The sequence below is a fragment of the Hemitrygon akajei genome, chromosome 25, assembly GCF_048418815.1.
Source record: "Hemitrygon akajei chromosome 25, sHemAka1.3, whole genome shotgun sequence".
Taxonomy (NCBI): Eukaryota; Metazoa; Chordata; class Chondrichthyes; order Myliobatiformes; family Dasyatidae; genus Hemitrygon; species Hemitrygon akajei.
Window position 1 is genome coordinate 18,966,303 of NC_133148.1, and position 15,046 is coordinate 18,981,348.

Below are 15,046 nucleotides of genomic sequence, written 5' to 3' on the forward strand. Positions count from 1 at the left end.
ATTCGGATTTAAAGTTCCATAAGATCTGGGGGCCTTTTATCGAGTACTTTCATAACCTTCCTCTTGACTAGGGTTTTTTTTTTTCTTTTCAGTCCCTTGCTTTCAGCTCCCTTTTTTTTTCTGGTAGTAGGCATTATTATCCTCTGTTGCTAAGTGTATTCACAGTCTGGGAGTTTGACTGTCCGGACTTATACTCTCTATATTGTGTGGTGGTTGGTCTGGAGTTGTTTTTTTTCTTGTGTTGTGGGGTTTGGGGAGGACACTAAGCTCACTTGTCTTTAATTTAGGTGTTTTTTTGTTAAATTCTCTTCCTTTGTAGCATATTGTTATTGTATGCTTAACCTTGCTCTGTATTAATGCTCCTCACTGGGATTTGGGGTTATTAATTTTGTAAAATGTTTTGAAAAACTAATTAAAAAATTTTTTTTTAAAAACAAGAGGGGTGAGGAACCCTACCAGGAGTGGTGGAGGAGGCAGATACATTTAGGACACTTGGATGATAGAAAAATGGAGGGTCGTGCAGGAGCGAAGGGTTAGATTGACCTTTAGATCAGCTGGAACACTGTGATGGGCTGAAATCCTGTACAAGCTGTGATCTTCAATGATCTATGCTCTAAAACAGAAACTTGAGAACCCACTGACCATATAGTTGAGTTAGCAATTTGTTCGGAGATCACACCAACCTTGCACCTATTCCCATACCTTAGTTACGGGTGTTTGGCAATTAATTAGAGGTTTGCGATCTGATATCCGTCCCATGCAGGGCCTGTGTGTGGGCTTCCATTAAATGTGCCAAGCCCGCTGCACTACATTCAACTCCCTGCTGGCTGCGCTTGGTGAAGCAACTTAGATCGAGATTTCGACTACCTATCTGCCCGCTGCATTGTTGGAGAGATGAAGACCGACTTGTTTTGTTCCAGACGTATGCTACATGTGACCTTGGAGTGTTTCTTCGATGTTGCCCTGATCAGTATTTTCAAAATTACTCCACCCCATGAATCTGCCAACAGCTTCAGCGCGTCCGGATTCAAAATCGTTCAATGTTATTTCCAGTGGAAAGGGAGAACGAGATCATTGTCAGCCCGGATCCGATGCCGCACAAGATAAAACACAATAAGATAATGAATGCAATTAAAAAATCCATAATAAATAGATACATACAGTAGCTCATGTACATAGATTGATTGCATGTCTCAAAAGGGACACTAGGCGACTCTGACAGGAAACAATGAAGCTGTGGTGATTGGTTAGTGGGTGGGGTCAAGTTTATTTATACAACACATTTAAAAACAACCCGTGTTGACCAAAGTGCTGTACAGATCAGAGCAGATAGCTAAAATCACAAATACAAGAAACACAGACATAACCAACAAGGCAAACAGCTCGTAGGCACAGGAAAAACAACACAAGGGCCTGGGCACACGCCAAAATTCAGCCACATCGGGAGGCTTCAAACGCTAGTGAATAATAAATAGATTGTGCCTTAAGATCTTGGGCTGGATGGTGTTAAAGGCACTAGAGAAGTCAAGGAATGTAATCCTCACAGCACAACTGACCCCCTCTAGGTGAGAGAGTGATTTGTGCAGCAAATACGTGATAGCATCCTCCACCCCCACCTTCTCCTTATATGCAAACTGAAGAGGATCCTGGGCGTGCCTGGTTTGTGGCCTCAGATTCTGTATTATCAGCCGCTCCATGGTCTTCATCACGTGCGACGTCAAGGCAACAGGTCTGAAGTCATTCAACTCCTTTGGTTGTGGTTTCTTCGGTACCGGGACACTAGCGTTCACGAGCAAAGTACTGGAGAGTTTAACATCGGTAGCTGAGCGAAGGGCGCTGAGTAGGCTACGGTCAATTATGGAAAACTCTGAACATCCTCTACATAGCACCATCCAGAGACAGAGAAGCAGTTTCAGCGACAGGTTACTATCAATGCAATGCTCCTCAGACAGGATGAAGAGGTCAATACTCCCCAATGCCATTAGGCTTTACAATTCTACCGCCAGGACTTAAGAACTTTTTAAAAGCTATTATTAATGCTTTTTGAGATAGTGATTTAGATGCATATCATATTTTTTACTGAGTTAAGTATTGTATGTAATTAGTTTTGCTACAACAAGTGTATGGGACATTAGAAAAAAGTTGAATTTCCCCATGGGGATGAATAAAGTATCTATCTATCTATCTATCTATCTAAAGGTGTTTTGAGCCTGGATTTAAAAGAGTCGATGGAGGGGGCAGATCTGACAGGGAGGGGAATGCTGTTCCAGAGTCTCGGGGCTGCAACAGCAAAGGCGCGGTCACCCCTGAACTGAAATCTAGATCGCGGGACAGCCAGAAGCCCCAAGTCAGCCGTCCTGAGGGACCTGGGAGTAGAATAGGGGGTTAGAAGGTCTGCAACATAGAAGGGGCCAGCCCACTTAAGGCTTTACAAACAAACAAAGGCTTCCGGACACCTGTCAGGAGCCTGGCTGTGGCGTTCTGGACCAGTTGCAGATGGGACAGGGACGGCTGACTAATCCCAGGACGCAGGGAGTCGGAGCAGTCCAAGCGGGAGGATATAAGGATGACTTTCTTGAGATCTTTGAAAGAGAGGAACTGCTTGATTTTGTACGAGGTGGGGAAAAAAAACTGGCTTTTACTACTGCATTAATTTGCTTGTCAAACTTAAAGGTGGAATGAAATGTCACACCAAGGGATCTAACATGGGGTTTGACAATCGATCGGCCTTGCTGCTTGGGGCATGTAACTGGTTTTGAGTCTGCGGGTCCTGCCACGGATGTGACATAGTCTTCTCCCTGAAGGGAGTGGGACAAACAGTCCTCGGGTGGGAACATTCAGATTGTTACTGGTCCTTCTCTGACACCTTTCAGTCTACATGTCCTTGCCGGCTGGTGATACATTGGGCAGTTCTGACTACCTGTTGTCCAGCGCAGTGCGTTTTCAGTACTTTCAGGGACATTAGTAATTTCAGGGACATTAGGATGCTCAAACATACATTGCTCCTGCCACGTTTCTCAGGAACACCCTTCCCGGAAGGGAACAGTGGCACTTGAATTCCAGATGCACCACACTCTGACTAAAGAAATTGCTCTTCATCTCTGTTCAAAAGGGACGTCCCTCTGTTCTGAGCCTGTGCTTTCTGGCCCCAGACCCTCTCCATGTCCACGCTGTCTAGGCCTGTCATTATTCGATAAGTTTCAATGAAAGTCCCCCATTCTTCTAAACTCCAGCCCAGAGCCATCAAACGCACCTCATACATTAACCCTTTAATTCCCAGAATCATTCTCATGAACCTCCTCTGGACCCTCTCCAATGCCAGCACATCCTTTCTTAGATAGAGGTCCCAAAACTGCTCACAATATTCCAAGTGCACTCTGGCCAGTGCCTTGTAAAGCCTGAGCATTCCATCCTTACAGCCTGACCTGTGGCACCTTGTCAAAGGCCTTCTGAAAATCCAAGTACACACCATCCACTGATTCTCCTTTGTCTATCCTGTTTGTTATTTCCTCAAATCATTCCATCACACTTTCCCTTGAGGAAACCAAGCTGACTACAGTCTATGTTATCAAGTACCCCGAGCGGCCAATTTGGGTAGATTTGGAATTTAAAACTGTGAAAGAGTTTTATTTAACCTCGTTATTGGGAGCTGCTCTACCTATACAATTAGCTAAAGTTGCTCATTTAAATTTATACCCTGTGATTAAGTATTCTTTGCAAATTTGGCTCGAGTTCCGTAATTTTTTTAATCTTAAAAAATTTAAACTTTGTAGTTTAATTTATCGAAACTATTTTTTAAGCCTTCTTTGAGTGATCCAATGTTTTTATTTTGGAAAAATAAAGGTAGTAATTCTTTTTTGGATCTATTTAAAGAAGATAGACTGATGCCTTTTGAACAATTAGTTGATAAATACTCTTTCTTATTCACACTTCTTACAATACCTTCAAGTTAAGACATTTCTTACAAAAATATTTAAGTAATTTTCCTTGCATATTAGAGGCTGACCTGTTAGATACTATTACGAGTACGAACCATTGGAAGAATCTATAATTTATTATTACAATGGGATAAGCGCCCTTTCTTGAAGATTAAACAAGATTGGGAAAAGGAACTTAATTTGACTTTTATAACGGAGGACTGGACGCGGATCTTTAAGTTGGTTAGCTCTTCCTCGACTTGTGCTAGCCATTCATTGATTCAATTTAAAATTGTACATAGTTACTATTTGACGAAGGAGATTGTTTAAAATCTTTCCTAATGTTGGTAGTTATTGTGATAGATGTAAAACTGAGACAGCTACACTGACGCACGTTTTGGTCTTGTTCTATACTGGAACAGTTTTGAAAGTCAGTTTTTCTACAATTTCTAAAGCACTTAAAATTAATTTACAACCCGAAACCTGATGCTTATTAACATTAATAATGGATTATTTCCCCAGAGCAGAGAGCTCCGCCGCCGCCACCGACCCAGCGAACCCGCGGTTTGCGGAGTCGGTTCCGGCTGGAGACCAGAGGCCGGATGTGACATCACAAACATGCGCAGTACCGTCCCACCACACAAACGCTTCCGGGAGGCCGGCGGCAGGTAGGGGCAGAGCATCTGGTCCCGGGTTTAATCAGCGCCGAGGCCGAACCCGAACCTGGAGCCCAGTCCGCGGAACAAGGTGGTGAGACTGACGCGGAGAGCGACCACACGGGGACCATACCGGCTCTCCGCCTCCATCCCCGCCGCGGCGCTGGGGTTTTCATTATTCGTCTCGTCAGTCTGGGGCGGAATATCCCCGGGGGGGGGAGGAGGGCGGTGGTTGTTCGGGCTGCGCATGCGCATTTTGCCTGATTCGGTTCGTCCGGGCGGGTTGCTGGGGCGCAGGGGATTATGGGTCATGTGGCTGACATTGTTTCCGTTGCAAACCGAGTCTAGAAATTCAGACAGGCAGATTGCAGTCCGGTTTGCTCTCCGAATCCCGTCAACATCCAAATCCCAGATAAAGGCCACAGTTGAGATTGACACCAAAAGTTAAGGAGTAATATTGACAGTGATTCCACGAATAGCTTGATTAATTCTATTTATTGATTGATTTATTCGATATTCAGCGCGGAACCGCCCAGCAACCCCCAATTAACGCTACCCTTATGACAGGAGAATTTATATTGACTAATTAACCTTCTAACCAATACGTCTTTGGACTGTGGGAGGAAACAAGAGCATCCAGAGGAAAACCTACGTGCTGCACAGGGACAATGCAGAGAGAGAGAGTGAATTGAGTTCTGGACTACAGCTGGTTGTTCTAACCACCATGCTAAAATGTTTGCATGGGTTTCCTCCAGGTGCTCTGTTTTCCTGCCAAAGACGTGCTGCCCCACAGAGACGGCCTGTCTCTAAATAAATAAAAATAAATGTCCTCTCTATAAATAAACTTTCTCCATTTGCATAAAACATAGAACAATACAGCACAGTACAGGCCCTTCAGCCCACAATGTTGTGCTGACCCTTAAACCCTGCCTCCCATATAACCCCCCACCTTAAATTCCTCCATATACCTGTCTAGTAGTCTCTTAAATTTCACTAGTGTATCTGCCTCCACCACTGACTCAGGCAGTGCATTCCATGCATCAACCACTCTGAGTAAAAAACCTTCCTCTAATATCCCCCTTGAACTTTCCGCCCTTTACCTTAAAACCATGTCCCCTTGTACTGAGCAGTGATGCCCTGGGGAAGACGTGCTGGCTGTCCACTCTATCTATTCCTCTTAGTATCTTGTATACCTCTATCATGTCTCCTCTCATCCTCTTCCTCTCCAGAGAGTAAAGCCCTAGCTCCCTTAATCTCTGATCATAATACATACTCCCTAAATCAGGCAGCATCCTGGTAAATCTCCTCTGTACCCTTTCCAATGCTTCCACATCCTTTCTATAGTGAGGCAACCAGAACTGGACACACTACTCCAAGTATGGCCTAACCAGAGTTTTATAGAGCTGCATCATTACCCCACGACTCTTAAACTCTATCCCTCGACTTATGAAAGCTAACACTCCATAAGCTTTCTTAACTACCCTATCTACCTGTGAGGCAACTTTCAGGGATCTGTGGACATGTACCCTCAGATCTCTCTGCTCCTCCACACTACCAAGTATCCTGCCATTTACTTTATACCCTTTGTAATTTACAGAATACCCCCAGCTCTCCTTTGCATAATTCTTGAACCTTGAGGATAACTTAACAGCTCTTCTCAAAATATGCTTTTGGGGAGGGGTGAGATGTCCAACTGAGTCTCTCAGACTCAAGGTTCTTGTGAAAGGCACCACCTCCAACAATGCAGAAATCACTTGGTACTACAGTGGCATTTAAGTGGTGTGTCTGAAGGAGATACTGTTCTGTAGAAGCCTGGTTAGACCATGCTTGGAGTATTGTGTTCAGTTCTGGCGTACTCATTATAGGAAGGATGTAGAAGCTTTAGAGAGGGTGCAGCGTAGATTTACCAGGCTGCTGCCTGGATTAGAGAGCATGTCGTACGAGGAAAGGTTGAGTGAGGAAAGGGGGTATTTTCTTTGGAGTGAAGGATGTACAATATGATGAGTCCAACCAGAGACATCCCTATAGGGCAGAAATGGCTAATACAAGGGGCATCATCTTACGGTGATTTTGGGAAAGTGGGGGGGGGGGGGTGTCAGAGGTAATTCCTTTACGTCAAGTGGTGGGTGCATAGAACGCACTGCCAAGGTGATGGCAGAAGCAGATGCAATAAGAAACTTTGATAGGCACGCGGATGATAGGAGGGCTAGGTGGGAGGGGAGGGTGAGAGCGATGGTGGGCTGAAGAGCTTCTGCTGTAATGTTCTATGTTCTAATTTTGTGTTTGTGTCTCTGCAGTGGAACTTCAAGTCCAACGTTTGGTGAGGGGCAGTTCACCATTCTGCCTGAAATGATCAGTTCAGAATTGCTGACTTGCTTATATTGATTACTTTTATAATGCTCCCTTTGAAGGGGATTGTGAGTAGAGGATTGCCTCTGGGAACCTTAAACTCAGTACCGCAGCAGATCCGCAGCATCAATTGGCTCACCAGCATCTGAATGTCACAAGTCATTTGAATATGGAGTAGGAGTTGCTAGTTTCTGATGCTTAGCCAGACAGGGAACGTAGACACCAGTTACAGCACACAGAAAATAAATCTGCATTCTCAATCTGCACGAAGCTTTCTTTCAGCTTCTGTAGATGTGAGCAAATATTCCCTGACGTATCAGTAAGATAGAAATTCAAGGGATTCTGTATTTGCCAGAAATTCAGAGTAACGCATGCAAAATGCTGGAAGAACTCAGCAGGTCAGGCAGCATCTGTGGAGAGGAATAAACAGTTGACATTTTGGGCCGGGACAGTTTATCGGGACTGAAATATCTGTACTTTATATCTATGATAGTTGTATAATGTTTGGAAACGAAATAGTCACCTCTCCTAGTGGGAAGCTGGTGCATCATGATATGGGAAGAATTCATTGATTTAGCCTCCTGCTCAAAGCACCTTGTGTCCATCATCCTCACAGGCAACAAGCTGTTCCATTGCTCCTCGTGGGATCGGTTTTTCACTCACCTGACCTGATGAGACCCCAGCGAGAATCTGGGGAGAGGGTATTCTGCTGCTCGGAGTGCGGGAAGGGATTCACCCAGTCATCCAACCTGCTGAGACACCAGAGGGTCCACAACAGGGAGCGGCCGTTCACCTGCTCAGAATGCGGGAAGGGATTCACCCACTCATCCAGCCTGGTGATTCACCAAAGCGTCCACACCGGGGAGAGGCCGTTCATTTGCTCCGAGTGCGGGAAGGGATTTGCCATATTCTCTTACCTTCGCAAGCACCAGCGAGTTCACAGCGGGGAGAGGCCGTTCACCTGCTCTAAGTGTGGGAGGCAGTTCTCCCAGTCAGCTCATCTGAAGAGGCATCAGCAAGTCCACACGGGGGAGAAACCGTTCACTTGCTCTGAGTGCGGGAAGGGGTTCACTCGATCCTCCAACCTGATGACCCACCAGCTGGTTCACACCGGTGAGAGGCCGTTCACCTGCTCCGAGTGCGGGAAGGGGTTCACTCAGTCGTCCCACCTGCTGACGCACGAGCGAATTCACACCGGGGAGAGGCCCTTCACCTGCTCCGAGTGTGGGAAGGGATTCAATCGATCGTCTGACCTCCTGATACATCAGAATATCCACACCGGGGAGAGGCAGTTCACCTGCTCCGAGTGCGGGAAGGGATTCACTCGCTCATCCAGCCTGTTGAGACATCAGCAGATTCACACCGGGGAGAGGCTGCTCTTTATCTGCTCTGAGTGTGGGAAGTCGTTCACTCGGTCATCTACCCTCGCCATGCACCAGCGAGTTCACACCCGGGGGAAGGATTTATTAACTATCATTTAACTAAGTATTAACATTCTAACTAGCACAGCCACTCAAATGCCAGAGAGTTGAGAAATGCCTATGTCATTGCTCTTCAGAGCTGGGACTGAACCCCGGGTATTGGGCACGGCTGGGGTTTGACTCTGCTGATGCTGGTCACCCCTATAACTGCGATGGAGTTTAATCGTCTGGTTCTGTGATGAATAAAGCTGTTCCATTTAAAACCCTACGTTTCAGACCTTCAGTCTCTCTAGAATACAATGCATTAATTATCATTTACTGTAAGTTAGTATTAACATTTTGTTGGAACTACAGTGGAAAGTAAGGCCATTTGGCCCATCTGGTCCCTGCCAGTGTTTCTGCTGCATGGCTGCTTCCACCCCTAATACCCTGCTGGAATGTTCTTGTACGAGGGGTGATTGATAAGTTTGTGGCCTAAGGTAGAAGGAGTCAATTTTAGAAAACCTAGCACATTTATTTTTCCTACATTTACGCACTTAGTCCAGCGGTCGTGGAGCATACGGATCCCTTCTTCGTAGAAGTCGGCATCTTGGACCTCCAGCAGTGGTCCACAGCAGGGGTGATTGATAAGTTCATAACCTAAGGGAGAAAAGGTGAGTTATTCACTTCAAACTTCCTGCATCATCACTCAAAGAGTTGAACTGCACATGCATGTAATGAGAGCTGTATAAATCATCTCCTACTACCTTAGGCCACAAATTTAACAATCACCCCTGCTGGGGACCACTTCTGGAGGTCCAAGATGACGACTTCTACAAAGACGGGATCCGTATGCTCCACGACCGCTGGACTAAGTGTGTAAATGCAGGAGGGGACTATGTTGAAAAATAAATGCTAGGTTTTCTACAATTGACGCCTTCTACCTTAGGCCGCAAACTTATCAATCACCCCTCGTATTTCTTTTCCCTCTTATTGTCATTCAGATCTCCATTTCATCACCTGCCCCCCCAACCCGTGGCAACACACAAATCACTGGAAGATCTCAGCAGGTCAGGCAGCATCTGTGGAGAGGAGAGGAATAAGCAGTTAATATTTTGGGCCATCGTGCTTCATTAGGACTGGAAAGGAAGGGAGAGGGAGTTGGGAACAATTACAAGGTGGGAGGTGAAATGAGGTGGGTGGAGATGAAGGGAGCGACTGGGAGGTGAGATGAGGTGGGTGAGGATGAAGGGAGCGGCTGGGAGATGAGAGATGAAATGAGGTGGGTGGGAATGAAGGGAGCGGCTGGGAGGTGAAGTGAGGTGCGTGGGAATGAAGGGAGTGGCTGGGAGGTGAAGTGAGGAGGGTGGGGATGAAGGGAGCGGCAGGGAGATGAGAGATGAAATGAGGTGGGTGGGAATGAAGGGAGCGGCTGGGAGGTGAAGTGAGGTGGGTGGGGATGAAGGGAGTGGCTGGGAGGTGAGAGATGAAGTGAGGTGGGTGGGGATGAAGGGAGCAGCTGGGAGGTGAGAGATGAAATGAGGTAGGTGGGGATGAAGGGAGTGGCTGGGAGGTGAGAGATGAAGTGAGGTGGGTGGGGATGAAGGGAGTGGCAGGGAGGTGAAATGAGGTGGGTGGGGATGAAGGGAGTGGCTGGGAGGTGAGAGATGAAGTGAGGTGGGTGGGGATGAAGGGAGTGGCTGGGAGGTGAAATGAGGTGGGTGGGGATGAAGGGAGTGGCTGGGAGGTGAGAGATGAAGTGAGGTGGGTGGGGATGAAGGGAGTGGCTGGGAGGTGAGAGATGAAATGAGGTGGGTGGGGATGAAGGGAGTGGCTGGGAGGTGAAATGAGGTGGGTGGGGATGAAGGGAGTGGCTGGGAGGTGAGAGATGAAGTGAGGTGGGTGGGGATGAAGGGAGCAGCTGGGAGGTGAGAGATGAAATGAGGTGTGTGGGGATGAAGGGAGTGGCTGGGAGGTGAGAGATGAAGTGAGGTGGGTGGGGATGAAGGGAGCGGCTGGGAGGTGAAATGAGGTGGGTGGGGATGAAGGGAACGGCTGAGAGATGAAGTGAGGTGCGTGGGGATGAAGGGAGCGGCTGGGAGGTGAAATGAGGTGGGTGGGGATGAAGGGAGTGGCTGGGAGGTGAAATGAGGTGGGTGGGGATGAAGGGAGTGGCTGGGAGGTGAAATGAGGTGGGTGGGGATGAAGGGAGTGGCTGGGTGATGAAATGAGGTGGGTGGGGATGAAGGGAGTGGCTGGGAGGTGAGAGATGAAATGAGGTGGGTGGGGATGAAGGGAGTGTCTGGGAGGTGAGAGATGAAATGAGGTGGGTGAGGATGAAGGGAGTGGCTGGGAGGTGAGAGATGAAATGAGGTGGGTGGGGATGAAGGGAGCGGCTGGGAGATGAAATGAGGTGGGTGGGGATGAAGGGAGTGGCTGGGAGGTGAGAGATGAAATGAGGTGGGTGGGGATGAAGGGAGCGGCTGGGAGATGAAATGAGGTGGGTGGGGATGAAGGGAGCGGCTGGGAGGTGAAATGAGGTGGGTGGGGATGAAGGGAGCGGCTGGGAGGTGAAATGAGGTGGGTGGGGATGAAGGGAGTGTCTGGGAGGTGAAATGAGGTGGGTGGGGATGAAGGGAGTGGCTGGGAGGTGAAATGAGGTGGGTGGGGATGAAGGGAGCGGCTGGGAGGTGAAATGAGGTGGGTGGGGATGAAGGGAACGGCTGAGAGATGAAGTGAGGTGCGTGGGGATGAAGGGAGCGGCTGGGAGGTGAAATGAGGTGGGTGGGGATGAAGGGAGTGGCTGGGAGGTGAAATGAGGTGGGTGGGGATGAAGGGAGTGGCTGGGAGGTGAAATGAGGTGGGTGGGGATGAAGGGAGTGGCTGGGTGATGAAATGAGGTGGGTGGGGATGAAGGGAGTGGCTGGGAGGTGAGAGATGAAATGAGGTGGGTGGGGATGAAGGGAGTGTCTGGGAGGTGAGAGATGAAATGAGGTGGGTGAGGATGAAGGGAGTGGCTGGGAGGTGAGAGATGAAATGAGGTGGGTGGGGATGAAGGGAGCGGCTGGGAGATGAAATGAGGTGGGTGGGGATGAAGGGAGTGGCTGGGAGGTGAGAGATGAAATGAGGTGGGTGGGGATGAAGGGAGCGGCTGGGAGATGAAATGAGGTGGGTGGGGATGAAGGGAGTGGCTGGGAGGTGAAATGAGGTGGGTGGGGATGAAGGGAGCGGCTGGGAGGTGAAATGAGGTGGGTGGGGATGAAGGGAGTGTCTGGGAGGTGAAATGAGGTGGGTGGGGATGAAGGGAGTGGCTGGGAGGTGAAATGAGGTGGGTGGGGATGAAGGGAGCGGCTGGGAGATAAAGTAAGGTGGGTGGGGATGAAGGGAGTGGCTGGGAGGTGAGAGATGAAATGAGGTGGGTGGGGATGAAGGGAGCGGCTGGGAGATGAAATGAGGTGGGTGGGGATGAAGGGAGTGACTGGGAGGTGAAATGAGGTGGGTGGGGATGAAGGGAGCAGCTGGGAGGTGAAATGAGGTGGGTGGGGATGAAGGGAGCAGCTGGGAGGTGAGAGATGAAATGAGGTGGGTGGGGATGAAGGGAGCGGCTGGGAGATGAAATGAGGTGGGTGGGGATGAAGGGAGCGGCTGGGAGGTGAAATGAGGTGGGTGAGGATGAAGGGAGCGGCTGGGAGGTGCAATGAGGTGGGTGGGGATGAAGGGAGTGGCTGGGAGGAGAGAGATGAAATGAGGTTGGTGAGGATGAAGGGGGCGGCTGGGAGGTGAAATGAGGTGGGTGAGGATGAAGGGAGCGGCTGGGAGGTGAAATGAGGTGGGTGGGGATGAAGGGAGTGGCTGGGAGGAGAGAGATGAAATGAGGTGGGTGAGGATGAAGGGGGCGGCTGGGAGGTGAAATGAGGTGGGTGGGGATGAAGGGAGCAGCTGGGAGGTGAAATGAGGTGGGTGGGGATGAAGGGAGTGGCTGGGAGGAGAGAGATGAAATGAGGTGGGTGAGGATGAAGGGAGCGGCTGGGAGATGAAATGAGGTGGGTGGGGATGAAGGGAGCGGCTGGGAGGTGAAATGATGTGGGTGGGGATGAAGGGAGTGGCTAGGAGATTAGATGAAGTGAGGTGCGTGGGGATGAAGGGAGTGGCTGGGAGATGAGATGAAGTGAGGTGCGTGGGGATGAAGGGAGTGGCTGGGAGGTGAGAGATGAAATGAGGTGGGTGTGGATGAAGGGAGTGGCTGGGAGCTGAAATGAGGTGGGTGGGGATGAAGGGAGCGGCTGGGAGATGAAGTGAGGTGGGTGGGGATGAAGGGAGTGGCTGGGAGCTGAAATGAGGTGGGTGGGGATGAAGGGAGCGGCTGGGAGCTGAAATGAGGTGGGTGGGGATGAAGGGAGTGGCTGGGAGATGAAGTGAGGTGGGTGGGGATGAAGGGAGTGGCTGGGAGCTGAAATGAGGTGGGTGGGGATGAAGGGAGCGGCTGGGAGATGAAATGAGGTGGGTGGGGATGAAGGGAGTGGCTGGGAGCTGAAATGAGGTGGGTGGGGATGAAGGGAGCGGCTGGGAGATGAAGTGAGGTGGGTGGGGTTGAAGGGAGTGGCTGGGAGATGAGAGATGAAATGAGGTGGGTGGGGATGAAGGGAGTGGCTGGGAGATGAGAGATGAAATGAGGTGGGTGGGGATGAAGGGAGTGGCTGGGAGGTGAGATGAGGTGGGTGGGGATGAAGGGAGCGGCTGGGAGGTGAGATGAGGTGGGTGGGGATGAAGGGAGCGTCTGGGAGGTGAAATGAGGTGGGTGGGGATGAAGGGAGTGGCTGGGAGGTGAAGTGAGGTGGGTGGGGATGAAGGGAGTGGCTGGGAGATGAAATGAGGTGGGTGGGGATGAAGGGAGTGGCTGAGAGATGAAATGAGGTGGGTGGGGATGAAGGGAGTGGCTGGGAGGCGAAGTGAGGTGGATGGGGATGAAGGGAGTGGCTGGGAGGTGAGATGAGGTGGGTGGGGATGAAGGGAGCGGCTGGGAGGTGAGATGAGGTGGGTGGGGATGAAGGGAGCGTCTGGGAGGTGAAATGAGGTGGGTGGGGATGAAGGGAGTGGCTGGGAGGTGAAGTGAGGTGGGTGGGGATGAAGTGAGTGGCTGGGAGATGAAATGAGGTGGGTGGGGATGAAGGGAGTGGCTGAGAGGTGAAGTGCGGTGGATGGGGATGAAGGGAGTGGCTGGGAGGTGAGAGATGAAATGAGGTGGGTGTGGATGAAGGGAGTGGCTGGGAGGTGAAGTGCGGTGGATGGGGATGAAGGGAGTGGCTGGGAGGTGAGAGATGAAATGAGGTGGGTGTGGATGAAGGGAGTGGCTGGGAGGTGAAATGAGGTGGGTGTGGATGAAGGGGGTGGCTGGGAGGTGAGGGATAAAATGAGGTGGGTGGGGATGAAGGGAGTGACTGGGAGGTGAGAGATGAAATGAGGTGGGTGGGGATAAAGGGAGTGGCTGGGAGGTGAGGGATGAAATGAGGTGGGTGGGGATGAAGGGGGTGGCTGGGAGGTGAAATGAGGTGAGTGGGGATGAAGGGGGTGGCTGGGAGGTGAAATGAAGTGGGTGGGGATGAAGGGAGCGGCTGGGAGATGAGAGATGAAATGAGGTGGGTGAGGATGAAGGGAGCAGCTGGGAGGTGAAATGAGGTGGGTGGGGATGAAGGGAGTGGCTGGGAGATGAGATGAAATGAGGTGGGTGGGGATGAAGGGAGTGGCTGGGAGATGAGATGAAATGAGGTGGGTGGGGATGAAGGGAGCGGCTGGGAGATGAGAGATGAAATGAGGTGGGTGGGGATGAAGGGAGTGTCTGGGAGGTGAGAGATGAAATGAGGTGGGTGGGGATGAAGGGAGTGGCTGGGAGATGAGAGATGAAATGAGGTGGGTGGGGATGAAGGGAGTGTCTGGGAGGTGAGAGATGAAATGAGGTGGGTGGGGATGAAGGGAGTGTCTGGGAGGTGAGAGATGAAATGAGGTGGGTGGGGATGAAGGGAGCGGCTGGGAGATGAGAGATGAAATGAGGTGGGTGGGGATGAAGGGAGTGTCTGGGAGGTGAGAGATGAAATGAGGTGGGTGAGGATGAAGGGAGCAGCTGGGAGGTGAAATGAGGTGGGTGGGGATGAAGGGAGTGTCTGGGAGGTGAGAGATGAAATGAGGTGGGTGGGGATGAAGGGAGTGGCTGGGAGGTGAAATGAGGTGGGTGGGGATGAAGGGAGTGGCTGGGAGATGAGAGATGAAATGAGGTGGGTGGGGATGAAGGGAGTGTCTGGGAGGTGAGAGATGAAATGAGGTGGGTGGGGATGAAGGGAGCGGCTGGGAGATGAGAGATGAAATGAGGTGGGTGGGGATGAAGGGAGTGGCTGGGAGGTGAGAGATGAAATGAGGTGGGTGGGGATGAAGGGAGCAGCTGGGAGGTGAAATGAAGTGGGTGGGGATGAAGGGAGCGGCTGGGAGGTGAAGTGAGGTGGGTGGGGATGAAGGGAGTGGCTGGGAGATGAAATGAGGTGGGTGGGGATGAAGGGAGTGGCTGGGAGATGAAATGAGGTGGGTGGGGATGAAGGGAGTGGCTGGGAGGTGAAATGAGGTGGGTGGGGATGAAGGGAGTGGCTGGGAGGTGAAATGAGGTGGGTGGGGATGAAGGGAGTGGCTGGGAGGTGAGAGATGAAATGAGGTGGGTGGGGATGAAGGGAGCGGCTGG

The 15,046-nt window shown here is 50.5% G+C and overlaps 1 protein-coding gene across 1 annotated transcript in view; it reads left to right on the forward strand.

Annotated features, from left to right (window-relative positions):
* Positions 1 to 4,507: 4,507 nt before the first annotated feature.
* The window catches only part of LOC140716176 (uncharacterized), a 45,598-nt gene continuing 35,059 nt past the window's right edge, over positions 4,508 to 15,046 (forward strand). Inside the window, 2 exon segments of the mRNA XM_073028820.1 lie at positions 4,508 to 4,585; positions 7,539 to 8,364. Of these exon segments, the coding sequence (XP_072884921.1) occupies positions 4,536 to 4,585; positions 7,539 to 8,364 (876 nt within the window). The 5' untranslated portion in view covers positions 4,508 to 4,535.